The 14,361-nt window shown below is 38.8% G+C and overlaps 1 protein-coding gene across 1 annotated transcript in view; it reads right to left on the reverse strand.

Annotated features, from left to right (window-relative positions):
• Window positions 1-14,361, reverse strand: part of PCDH15 (protocadherin related 15) — a 1,022,916-nt gene that overhangs the window by 768,942 nt on the left and 239,613 nt on the right. Inside the window, 1 exon segment of the mRNA XM_030204966.1 lies at window positions 8,560-8,730. Within this exon segment, the coding sequence (XP_030060826.1) occupies window positions 8,560-8,730 (171 nt within the window).

Here is a 14,361-nt window from a genome sequence, read left to right on the forward strand (position 1 = left end):
AGTCCTGTAGCACAGCCGCATAGAACAGAGCATCATTTCCCTTGCCTTCTCCTGATATCCTATTCCACTCTGACACCCCAACACCCCCGATTACAACCCACAGCCCTCTCAACACCTTCAATCACAAACATACCCAACCTCCCCAACATCCCTGATCACAACATCCAACCCCCTAGATCCCATACAGAATGCAATAAGTCCCTCCCCAAACCAAGCACTATGCACATATCAAGAGTAACACTACCCCAGTTCCCTTTATCCCCACTTCAGGATTTGAGAGGTGCTCAGAGGTGGTATAGTGGCCTGGGATGGGAGAAGTCCCCATTCGTCTCACCCAATCTGACTCTATGAAATATAATGGCTACCATGACCCACGGGTTACTCTTGTGGTACCACTACTAGGGGGAAATCCTTTTATCAGGTGCGTCAGGGAGTTGACGGTTGTAATTGGGGATGTAAAGGGGGTCAGGAGGATCAGATTTGGAGGGGGATTTGTAGGCGGGGGGTGCAGGCACAGCAGATCTGAGCACCATGATTTATTTATATCTGCATTGGCCAGCAGCACCTGCAGTGACAGATAGTGTGGTCACCTACACTATCTGATACTGCACATAATGCATTGCCATGTGGTATAAATGTCCTGTGTGGTAAAGCAAGGCAGATGCTTGGCACACCCTCTGAATTTATCGCACTGGCTTTGCAGTTATCATACATTAATTTTTGCTGCTAACTTGTCGTAAGTGCAAAATCTTACCAGACATTCTGTGAAAGAGCTCCAAAGTATTAACTGGAGCTCTAGAAGTAGTTTGTCATAAACTGCCAATGTCTTCACTGAAGCAAACTATTCAGTAGTATAGAGTTATACTCAGAATTGCCCTTCAGACATCTTTCAGGAATCATAAATTTGTGATTGTAAATGATCAAAGTTAATTAGCTGCTCAGCATTCTAATTCTCAGACTCCCAATCTTGCTGATTTGAGAGTTGTCCCCAAAGAAAGGCACGCAATCCAGCATAGCCCAATATAACAATGTCTTAATTAATAGATTCAAGACAATTCCTTATGGGTCAGACATCAAAGATAAAATAGAATGTAGCTTTTCTTTTTCATACAGGGCCAGATTCAGTAAATGGTGCTCAAATTTAGGCACTGGGAAAAATCCACACCAAGGAGGAGATTCTATATATGGCACCTAGATTTCTGCACAGAATACACGCGTAACTTAATTGGTGTAACAAGTCAATCAGCGTTTTTAACAGCACTTATCATGCAATGAGCACTAATTGGCAATTATCACAATTTATGCGTGGAAATCACTATCCAGCTTATAATCGAAAGACAAAAACGCCTATATTGCGACCTAAATCGGGAGATAGGCGTTTATCGCCCAAAAACGAATAACGCGGTATAATCGAAAGCTGAACTTGGACGTTTTCAACTGCACTCCATCGCGGAAGCGTACAAAGTTGACGGGGGCGTGTCGGAGGCGTGGTGAAGGCGGGACTGGGGCGTGGTTATCACCCGAACAGAGATGGGCGCCTTTCGCCGATAATTGAAAAAAAGTATGCGTTTGTAGCTAGAATTTAGGGCACTTTTCCTGGACCCTGTTTTTTCACGAATAAGGCCCCAAAAAGTGCCCTAAATTACCAGATTACCACCAGAGGGAATCGGGGATGACCTCCCCTGACTCCCCCAGTGGTCACTAACCCCCTCCCACCACAAAAAATGATGTTTCACAACTTTTTATTTTCACCCTCAAATGTCATACCCACCTCCCTGGCAACAGTATGCAGGTCCCTGGAACAGTTGTTAGGGGGTGCAGTGGACTTCAGGCAGGTGGACCCAGGCCCATCCCCCCCTACCTGTTACAATTGTGCTGCTTAATGCTTAGTCGTCCAACCCCCCCAAACCCACTGTACCCACATGTAGGTGCCCCCCTTCACCCCTTAGGGCTATAGTAATGGTGTAGACTTGTGGGCAGTGGGTTTTGAGGGAGATTTGGGGGGCTCAACACACAAGGGAAGGGTGCTATGCACCTGGGAGCTCTTTTACCTTTTTTTTGTTTTTGTAAAAATGCCCCCTAGGGTGCCCGGTTGGTGTCCTGGCATGTGAGGGGGACCAGTGCACTACGAATCCTGGCCCCTCCCACAAACAAATGCCTTGGATTTATTCGTTTTTGAGCTGGGCGCTTTCATTTTCCATTATCACTGAAAAACAAAAACGCCCAGCTCACAAATTGTCAAATAAAACATGGACGTCTATTTTTTTCGAAAATACGGTTCGGTCCGCCCCTTCACGGACCCGTTCTCTCAGATAAACGCCCATGGAGATGGGCGTTTGCGTTCGATTATGCCCCTCCATGTGTATTCTATAAAGAACTGCTCCTAAATTGTAAAGCGCATGGTTCAAACTCAATACACATAGTTTAGAATCATGTTTATGGGCATGATTATGGGCATTTCGTGGGTGTTCCAAACGTTCTGCACGTAATTACAGAATATGAGTCAGTAAACCTAAATCAATGCATTCGGATTTATACCAGGTTTTTATTGGCATAAATGGGCTCGCGTAGATATAGGCACTATGGTATCGACTAAGAGTATTCTATAAACTGTGCCTAAATCTTATAGAATATGCTTAGTTCCATGTGGATTTTTTTAGGTGCCATATATAGAATCTGGCCCTAAGCGCTATAATATAAAAGGCTGAGCACCCTTTATAGAATAGCACTTAGAGCATATCCTGAGTCCAACTTTGGGCCTAAGGTCTTACACCAGCTGAAACCTGGTATAACTCCTTACGTGCAAGTTCTGTAACACTGCACCTAAATATATAGAATACCCCTGACCTGCCCATGCCCCTCCCATGGCCATGCTCCTTTTTGGGTTGTATGTGAGACATTTTGGGTGCACAGTGTTATAGAATAGTGTATAGGTAGATCCACATGTAAATCCAAATTAGTGTCAATTAACTCCAATTAATGTCAATAATTGGTTGTTAGCACCCAATTGACTAATTAAGAAACGTAGACAATTTTGGTGCTTAAAAATTAATTTTACCTGTGGAAATACGTCTTAAAATTGCCCTCACAATGAATGAAACTCTTCTATACATCAACCCTTCTAATCAAGCATAAACCCATATGTCCCTTTACAGGTCAGACAGTTTTGTTTCAACTGCAGTCACTTCAGAGAGAAGACTGAAAGGCCATGAAAAAGCATTTGCAATAATCTAGTCTACTAAGCACTAGAGCAGGAAGGAGACAATTTAGGGCAGATTTATCTAGGGATGAAGAATATAAACCTTTCAGAAAAAGAAGTAGGATTCGTTAATTAGAGCAGAAATATATTTATTGAAGTCAAGTCTCAAGGCCATACGGACACCTAATGAGATCACAGTCTCTTTATAGGGAATGGAAGTGCCTGAAATTAAAGGACTTATAGATGATAGTAAACTTCTCCTGCTGGTCTGTAATGGGTCAGATATTTAGCTACTAAGCTTGAGCTTTTATGTGAAAAGCCATTTGCTACAATATCTAATCAAGCATTAGTCTCTGAGATCATGACAAGGGGGATCAATAAAGGCAACCAATTGAAAGCTACCTGTAAAATGTATACAGTTAAATTGAGAGGCAGAATAAAGGTTGTTAGAGGGGCCCAAAAGATGTTGAAAAATGAGAGAGCCAAAATGGATTTTTGTGGGACACCAAAGATCAGTGAGAGGGGCAAATTCATAGTGCTGGAAAAATTACCCCTGAAGCAGCCATTGGTGGGGTGAAACTAGGGCCCCTGTTGGGATTTGAAAATGCATGTGGTTCCATGGTGTGACCTCACCTTGAGTATTGTGTTCAATTCTGGTCGCTGTATTTTAAAAAAGATGTAGTGGAATTAGAAAAGGTTCAAAGAACAGCAGCCAAAATGATGAAGGGGATGGAACTCCTCCCATATGAGGAAATATTTTTTCACTAAGCTCTGGAACTCATTGCCAGAGACTGTGGTAACTATGAACTCATGGGCGGATGCATTCCAGCTAAAGTTTAATACAGAAAAGACACAATGCCTTATATTATCATTGCAGTATAATAAAATCAACTATACCAATATAAACACACCAAACCATATTCTCCCTGTCGCGGATACCCTTAAACTCCTAGGTGTAACAATTGACCGTTATCTTAACCTAGATAGTCATGTGAAAAATATTATAAAGAAAATGTTCTATGCAGTGTCGAGGCTCAGAAGAGTGAAACCTTTTTTCCCAAGGGAGACATTTCACAAACTAGTGCAATCATTGGTACTCAGTCAATTGGACTATTGCAACTCTTTATAAGCAGGATGCAAGGCACAAATCATTAAGAAACTCCAGATTGCCCAGAATACCACAGCCAGACTGATTTTCGGAAAGGCGAAATATGAAAGTGACAAAACCCCTTAGAGAAAAATTGCACTGGCTCCCAGTGGAAGATCGAATTGCTTTTAAAGTCTGCACCTTGGTTCATAAAATTATTTATGGAGATGCCCCATCTTATATTTCAGACCTGATAGGCCTACCAATGAGAAACAACAAAAGTTCATCACGTACCTTCTTGAACATCCATTATCCCAACTGCAGAGGACTCCATTACAAATATATACATGCATCTAGCTTCTCATACATCTGTACACAACTATAGAATGAATTACAAATCACCATAAAAACATCACACGATTTGACAACCTTCCAGAAATGATTGAAGACTAACTTGTTCAATAAGACGTATAAAAAGGATCCCCCATAACGAAATGTCTCCTATACTACACCAGAAGCAATCAGTATGGACCTGTCCTAATTTGTTTATTTTAATTGCATCCTAATTACTGAACATTATATACTGTCCTGACCTCACTCATGCTATGTTTTATCTATTCATCCAATGTTAATCTTATATGTCATCATTATACATCTATTGTAATAATATTCCGATATTCTTATTCTGTTAACATGATTACTACGATATTTTATGCACCTTTTCTGTAACAACATTCTGTAATTCTACCATTAAGGGGATTGATGATGTAATATAATGTAAGTCACATTGAGCCTGCAAATAGGTGGGAAAATGTGGGATACAAATGCAGCAAATAAATAAATATATGAAGCCTTAAGTTGTACATGTTAATTTGGCTGCATGGCCAAATTGTGCACACAACTCAATTAATAAGCCAATCAGCATCAATAATTGGTATTTAACAACCAATATTAGTGGCACTAATTGATTAAATTAGAATTTACACACATATATTTCTAGGCGTATTCTACAATGTGGTGCACATAAATTCTAATGTGTGTAGTCAAAATAGGGCATGGCCATGGGTGTGGAATGGGCGGAATGTGGGCATTTAAAAAAACTATGTGCACTATTATTGAATACACCTGATCTGTGCCTAACTTAGGCACACGTGTTTAGTCTCGGTTTTAGGTGGCCAAAATGGGTACACCTAAATTTTAGTTGCAATAATGGAATGTAGACATAGAGGGGCATAATTGAACGGGGGCACCCATCTATAAGGGCGCCCATCTCTAATGACGGCCCCATAAAGTGGCGTACCCGACTGTATTATCGAAACAAGATGGGCGGCCATCTTTTGTTTCGATAATACGGTCGGGATGCCCAAATCTCAACATTTGGGCCACCCTTAGAGATGGCTGACATTGTTTTTTGCCGATAATGGAAACTAATGGCGGCCATCTTAAAACCGGCCAAATCCAAGCCATTTGGGCATGGGAGGTGCCAGCATTTGTAGTGCACTGGTCCCCCTCATATGCCAGGACACCAACCGGGTACTCTAGGGGGCACTGCAGTGGACTTCACAAATTGATCCCAGGTGCATAGCTCCCTTACCTTGTGTGCTGAGCCCCCTAAAACCCACTCCCCACAACTATAGACCACTACCATAGCCCTTAAAGGGTAATGGGGGGTACTAACATGTGGGTACAGTGGGTTTCGGGGTTTTTTGGAGGGCTCCCATTTACCACCACAAGTGTAAAAGGTAACGGGGGGATGGGCCTGGGTCCGCCTGCCTGACGTGCACTGCATTACCCGCTAAAAACTGCTCCAGGGACCTGCATAGTGCTGTGATGGAGCTGGGTATGACGTTTGAGGCTGGCATAGAGGCTGGCAAAAAAAATTGTTTGTTTTTTTGGGTGGGAGGGGGTTGGTGACCACTGGGGGAGTAAGGGGAGGGGATCCCCGATTCCCTCCGGTGGTCATCTGATCAGTTTGAACACCTTTTCAAGGCTCGGTCGTGAACAAAAAGGGACCAAGTAAAGTCGGCCAAATGCTCGTCAGGGTCGCCCTTCTTTTTTCCATTATCGGCCGAGGACGGCCATCTCTTAACCACGCCCCCGTCCTGACTTCGGTACACTGCCAACACGCCCCCTTGAATTTTGGCTGGCCCTGAGACGGAAAGCAGTTGAAGCCGGCCAAAATTAGCTTTCAATTATATAGATTTGGCCGGCCTTAGGAGAAGGCCGGCCATCTCCCGATTTGTGTCGGAAGATGGCCGCCTTTCTCCTTCGAAAATAAGCTGGATATTCTATAAACTGTGCCAAACTTTAGGCATAGGTTATAGAATCATGTTAACTGTGCATTTTTGGCGCCAGTTTTTAAGGCACAATTTATAGAATTTGGCACTTACAGTAAATAGAAAGACTATAAGTACTTGTATTCACATTTAAATTCTGAGACATTCATACTTTATAAATCTGTAGGTAAGTATAAAGTGACTGCCTTTGTACTGTCTCATAAGACCATTTTATAATAACTTATACATTTTAACCATCTTCTTTCAATACCTGGTATACTGAGAAAAACAAATAGGAAGTGATTTCAAAGGACACCTACAAATAATTAGAATCTCTGTTAATTCTGTAAAAATAGTAGAATGTCGTTTCTACGATAATAGTATACAAACTATTTTGTATTGTATGATTTTTATTCCACCTTTAACGAAATAGTGCAAACGGATTACTATTTAAAGACTTCCAATCAAAAGGAGCTTATAACAGAATTTCCAATTCATTTCAATAATAATAATAATAATATCTCCAGCCACTGATGAATTAAAATTGTTGATTTAAAGGCAAACATTTTAACTGCCTTACAAAAAGACAAATAAGGCATTATTTGGTGAATTTCAATGGGAATATTATTCCATATCTTGACACCTTGGAATACAAATGAACATTCTCAAATTGATTTTGAGATGATTTTCTTCACAGCGGGAAAGTCCAGCGTCAATCTTTTCCAACTTCTGAAATTATTTCTATTAGTTGTAATTAAGAGAAGCCCTCTCTCAGATACTGAATTTAAACCATACAAACCTTTATATACCATACAGGCAATTTTAAAATAAAATTGAGATTCTAATTTTAGCCAGTGTAACCTATTTAAACATAGAGTGGCTTCAAGAAACTTTCCTAAGTTAAAAATTAGACTTGCAGATGCATTTTGTAATAATAGAAGCTTCTTTCATAACTATAAGGCAATTAAACAATATAATAAATTACAATAATCCAAAGCTAGTATCAAAACTGCCTGAGTTATCATCCTCAAGTTTAAAGGGTTTAATAAAGATCTAACTGCCCTCAGGTGATGTAAATTGAAAAAAAAAATCTTTAACAATTAATTTATCTCAAATTCAAATGTCAACCTTGAATCTAAGGTTATCCCCAATACTCTAGATTTACTATCAAATTTCAGATATATTCCTGATGCTAAAGTAATCACCTTTGAGGAGATTCATTGCTGATCTCCAAACTATAATAACTTCATCTTCTGTGTATTTCATTTCAGAAAGTTGGATGTAGCCCAATTTTCTATAGTTGTAATACAATGTTTTACAGTTAACAGAGTATCATTAATGGTATCTTGTTCAAGACAAAGGATAAATATATCATCTGCACAGGATAATGGAATATATTCATATCTCTTAAATAATGCCCTAGTGGACTTATATATACATTGAACAATTGGGGCAATAGAGGAGATCCCTGAAGGACACCACATTTTGATGTCCAACTTGTTGATTCTACTCCATTTTTTACAACAAAAAGCAGAAAACCAATTAAAGATTGAACCTTCCATTCTTCCACGTCCATTTGGTGCAGGGAAGAACTAGAGTTGTAACAGCAGCTGTAACCCTGAATCAGCATGCAGCACAGATGACAGTTAGGGAAAGCTTGCATTTCTCCTCTTCAAAAAGAGGTCGGAATCTGATGTCTCTACAAATGACTCACAATGCTGTGAGTCATTTGTAGAGTCTGAGCTAACAGTATTTGCTTGTTGATTGCATTATATCATAACTGATATTTATATTCCATTCACAAACTTCTACCAGTATCTTTATAATCTTTCTAGCATACTTATTACACAAAATAAAGGATGATTTAAATCAAGAAGAAAATCTCATAACTATCAATTATCAAAATGTGTAAATTATATCCTTAGGACAACAGGCTACTGCATTTTGAGAGAAGTTAGAAAGCGCAGGAGAAACATAGACAACCATATTGTACTCACTGGATCAGTGAATTCCGGAAGGCTGGCTTGGTAGTTGAGAGGCCTACAGTCATGTGTATTATTAACCAGAACACAAGGGAGAAACATAGGCCCAAGATCATCTCCATCAAGCACATCAACTGTGAGAGTAGTTGTGCTTGTTTTTCGTTCATTAGGATTGGGAGCACGATCCTGAGAAAAAAAGCATTTACCAAATTATTTGCAGTATCATGAACAAAATCTTAAGTTCCCCTGCCTAAGTGTTCAGTTGTATAAGCCAGTGTTTCCCAAGTCCGGTCATGGAGTACACCTTGCCAGTCAGGTTTTCAGGATATCCACAATGAATATGCATGAAAGAAATTTGCACATAATGGAGGCCATGTATGCAAATCAAGTTCATGCAAATTCATTGTGGATATCCTGGAAACCTGACTGGCAAGGGGTACTCTAGGACTGGACTTGGGAAACACTGGTATAAGCCTTGCATTTACTATATAATTGTCACTGTAATGTTAGAAAAACTTTTAAAAGGGTAGCTGTGTTACCCTAGTGTAACAAAATTGACAGAAGCAGGTGGCAATTATAGATTAATCATTTTAGGGATACTTTCACTAAAATGCATTAGGCACTTATGGCTAGATTCTATACATGGCACTGAAAAATACCCATGTAACTGGTATTCTATAAGCTGCGCCTAAAATATTACAAACCTTATAGAATAAATGCTTAAGTGTAGAGACTGCACATAAATTTAGGTGCTATCATTTACGCCAATGAAAATGTGGTGCAAATGTCCATACCTAAATTGATGCATGGAACATCCATATTCTGTAATTATGCATACAACTCTAAACCATGCCCCCATTCTGCCCCAAAATGCCCATGACCCTCCCATTTCCGTGTCCCATTTTTTGAACTGCACGTAAATTTTAGGTGTGGATCCCATGTCTAACTTTTTGCACATTAGTCCCAATTAAATCAAATCAGTGCAAAAAATTGCTTGTTAAAAAGCCAGTTATTGACACAAATTAGCTTATTATCCTATTATAAATTGCATGAACAAATCAGGAATGTGCCTAAAATAAGGCACAAAATTTTGGTGACCTTTATAGAATCAGGGGGTTAACACGCAAATTGGTGCATGTTAACTGCTACAGCATAAATGCGGTAACTATTTTTTTTTTTATTTTATTTATCATTTTTATACATAGTAAACGAGTATAAACTTGTAAAGAAAAATCCACTATTACAATTAAATGTGGTAACTATTTTTACAATTAGTGCACACTAATTTGCAGGTTAATTGCATTTTGAGTTAGGGGTGTAACTAGGTGGAGAAAGGGCAAGGAGAGTATATTGCAGTTAGAACATGGCAACTACCGGACAATAACCAACAATTTTGCAATTGACGCAGGTCCACTTAGCACCTCCTAAATAGAAGGTGCTATATGTATTCATGATGGCTGTGACCAGGATACCCATGTGCTAATGGCCGTTTAAATGCATAGCCTTGAACAGAAATCCTGGACAAACCCCTATTATTTGGCATGTTAAATTTGCACTTACCACATATTAGTTTCTTATGTTAAGGCATAATAACTAAGAATTGATGTGCTTTAGTAAAAGGACTCCTTATTATGGTTTATAGTTTACACCGCCTTTCCTGCAATCATAGCAAAGTGGTAAACAATATAAATTGAAAATGAATGGAACAACTATTCTTAGATAGGAAAGAGGAGAGAGATGAAACAGATATTGAGCATACTCACCAAAAATTAACAACTCTAACAAATACACAATCAGAAGCATAGAGTATCATTCAGCCAGGTGGATAAAGACTCATTAGTTCTGACCGACAAGAGCACCTCCAATACCCTCAACCAAGGCCTAAGTGATCAAGTGGATTTTGAGAGCTACCTTAAATTTTATGAAGGAAATTTTCACTTGAGGAAGGAAGGTAGGGGTGGGAATGAATTCTATAAAGAGGGAACAGAGCAATAAAAGGCTCTTTACCTAGTGGATTCTAACTGGGATTTACAGTTTACAAGAGATGCCGGATGCAGCACATTGAGTAAGCAGAGTGACTGCAAGATCCAAGATAAGTACTTTAAATTATTGGGGGGGGGGGGGGGGGCAACATTCATTTTTGTCATGTTCAGCTTATTCTGTATCTATGGAAGGTTATTTGTCATTTAGAGATATGAACAAAGTTAAAGTGGAGTTTTTTAATGACTTATGATTTAAAAAGAGCCTCCTACTACTGTGAAGGTGTTGGCCTTACAAATAGGAGTGTCTCTTGATAGTCAGTGCTCTTTTTTTCTCTACTTTTTACATTTACGTGTACATCTTTTTATGAAATTTAATGACAACCCTAGAGATACAGAATCTTTTCATGTAGAAACTAAGTGTTGATATATGGTAATTGAAATCACCCATTATTATAGCATTACTCAGTTTGCCAGCTTTCCTAATCTCTGTAAACATTTTTTCATCTGTTTTTGTGTAACAAGAGTGGAAGATCTATATAGTTGTGAAACAACTGTTGGAGGCAGAGATGGATCTGTGATCCAAGCAGCTACTGTTTTCGGACTAAGCAATTGAAGTCAAGTTTGAAATTCTGAGATATCAGAGAAAAGAGATTCAGCATAGTGAGCTAACAGTATATCATCTGCAGAGTAGAAAGCTGATATTCTTAGTTCCTACATTAGATTTGTTAGGGGGGGCTCAAAACAATATTAAACAGGAGTGGAGCCAGCACTGAGCCCTGAGGTACACCACTGTTGAATTGATAAGTAGTGGATAGTAAACAAGAAAAACTAAACAGTAAAAGTTATACTGTTAAGAAAAGAACCATTGAGGAACAGTGTAATAGATGCCTATTTTTGCTATGCATGAGAGCAAAAGAAAGTGGCCTATCAGATCAAAAGTGGCAGGCAAATCAAGTGAGAAAAGTAGTGTGACTATCCTGCTTATTTTCGAAGGAGAAGGGCGGCCATCTTCTGACACAAATCGGGAGATGGCCGGCCTTCTCCTAAAGCCGGCCAAATCGGGATAATCGAAAGCTGATTTGGGCCGGCTTCAACTGCTTTCCATGCTATGCCCAGGACAAAGCTTTGATTGATGTAGGTGTAGAATATTTGTTTGATCAATGTTGGAGGAATGGCTGGAAGACTATTCTATCAACTAGTTTGTGAGCTTTTGAGAACCAAAGTCAACTTTGTCAGACATGATCTTATGCTTGTTAACCCTTTTTCTAAGGTCCTATGTTTCAGTTGAAGGTGGGAGTACATACCTGCTAATGGCATTTCTTCTCAGACTGGCCAAGGAAAAAGTAAATTCTATTGACAGTCAAAACAATGACTCCCCCTAGGAACCACAACCAAGAGAATTGCACAAAGATGCAAATAACTTATTTGAAATTATGAATGTGATTGACGTTAATCAATATTCTCAGATTAGAGTGTTAACAAGTGGTAGTTTTAAAATGATACCAGCTTACTAACATTAAGGGACTTTTAGATTAAACAATGCAGTGTCTTACTCTGAAGTAGAACATTGTACTATTTAAGGCTACTTCTGTGTCTGCTGTGAAATATCTGTTGGTCACTTAATCTGAAGGGAACTAGAGCAAGATTTTAGGATTATTATGGAACCCTAGCATCTTTGAAAATGCAATAATGTAAAGCTACCACTGCCAAATTGAAATTTGAGGTAAGTGAGGTCTCTGCTCCTTATTTTCAAATATTTATTTCTAGGATCTCTCATGGAAACATATCATGGCTAATTTGCAAAGCATTAGCCCCAATATTAACATTATGAACTGAGGAAGTATATTAGTGAAAACTTGATTTATTAGTACATATTAAAAATTTTAGCTCATGCAAAATCAGTTTAATACATATTATCCTATGATTATTTATAGAGGATAATTTTATATCAGGATGCCTACATGTGAAGGCCCTGTAAGTTTCTGTTTTTCACCAATTTATAAAGACACATAGGAGCCTATGGGGCTCATTTTCAAAACAGAAAAATGTCCAAAAAAAATAAAAAGCGCAAAGGGGCATATGGATATTTTTCTTGTAAAAAGTCCAAATCGCTATTTTCAAAACACATTTTAGATGCTTTTCTATGCAGTTCATCTGCAGTGCATCCAAATCACAAAGGGGCATATTGGGGGTATGCTGAAAGTGAGATCTGGGCACTCCTAATACTTGGATGTTTTTCTGCCATAATGGAACACAGTAAAAACGTCCACGGCTGAAACCTAGATATTTTGGGCTAGACCTGTTTAAATAAAGACTAATTCTTAAAAAGGTGCTCCAAATGACCACTGGAGAGATTAAGGCATGACCACCCCTTACTCTCCCAGTGGTCACTGACCCCCCTCCCACAGTACATACCAGTCCTCTATGACAACTTTAGATGTTATGGGCAGTCCTATTAAAGCAGCAAGCAGGTCCCTGTAGTAGCCTAGTAGTCAGTACAGTGAACTGTAGAGAAAAGGACCGAGGCCCATAACCCACTCTAACTGTTACACTTGTGGTGGAAAGTGTCAGCCCTCCAAAACCTACCAAAAACCTACTGTACCCACATATAGGTGACATTTGCAGGCACACAGGCTATTGTAGTGGTGAACAGTTGAGTATAGTAGATTTTTGGTGGGTTTTGGAGGGCTCACCATACAAGAGGATAATGGTGAGATGCATGCCTGGGACCTTTCATATGAAGTCAACTGCAATGCGCCCTAGGATGCCCCACTGCTTTGCTGGGATGGCTGTGTAGCCAGTCTACTAAGAATGCTGACTTCTCCTACATCCCAATGGCATGATTTTGTGTGTTTTTCACTTGGATGCTTTTTTTTTTTTTGAAAATGGTCTCAAAAGATAGACACACTGAATATAGCAACGTCTAGCAAATAGCCATTAAAAACAAAAAGTAGAAGAAGAAGAAGAAGAAGACTTTTTCAGGTTCAAATATGGCCATGTTCAATACTAGATTTTTGGTAGCTTTCCACAAAATGTCCACAGTTGCATTTGGATGTCATATCGAAAATGTCCCTCTATGCATATTCTGAAGAAATAGCAGCTGGATTGAAACTATGGACATTTACACTTGCTGTGAAGCTGGCATAAATATTAATAAATTACATGCCTGCATGTGCATTTTATAAAATATATCTATAAATTATGACTGTGCCCATGCTTCACCAAGCTCCTCCTCTGAACATGCCTATTCTGAAGTCGCATACAAATACATTCCAAGATGTGCCATTTGTAGTTTTTATATCTGACATATTTTTATGAGGTCTTTAATGTTTGTATACTGGCGTACACACATGAAAACTCCTTTATAAAATTACCCCTATAAAATCTGTTTGATATATTATAATGCTGTAATGTGTTACTTTTTTTAAATGAATGTGCATAATGGAATCAGGCCCAACCCCTTTTTAATTGCTGTAGGAATGGATCTATTCATTATTCTAATGCTAGATTATAAATAACTCCAGCATTTAATACTTGTACTTGAATTCAACAGCACAATTTCATTCTAGCTGTGCCATGAGTAGTATAGCACTGTATAAAGGTACCCTGTTGTGCCTCAAAACATTGTTTCTAATAGTATAAGGTTCTGGAATGAAAAATTGTATTTGGTTTTGCTATCCTGCTAAGAACAACTTAAAATACAAAGTAGAAAAGAACATGTGCACAGTATAAATCACAACCAGCAAATAAAACATATCAAGCAATAACTAAATCAGCAAAAAAATGGTAATTATTTGTTTTCAAATTTGATTACAAAGAACTGATGTTTTATAAT

The sequence above is a fragment of the Microcaecilia unicolor genome, chromosome 5, assembly GCF_901765095.1.
Source record: "Microcaecilia unicolor chromosome 5, aMicUni1.1, whole genome shotgun sequence".
NCBI lineage: Eukaryota > Metazoa > Chordata > Amphibia > Gymnophiona > Siphonopidae > Microcaecilia > Microcaecilia unicolor.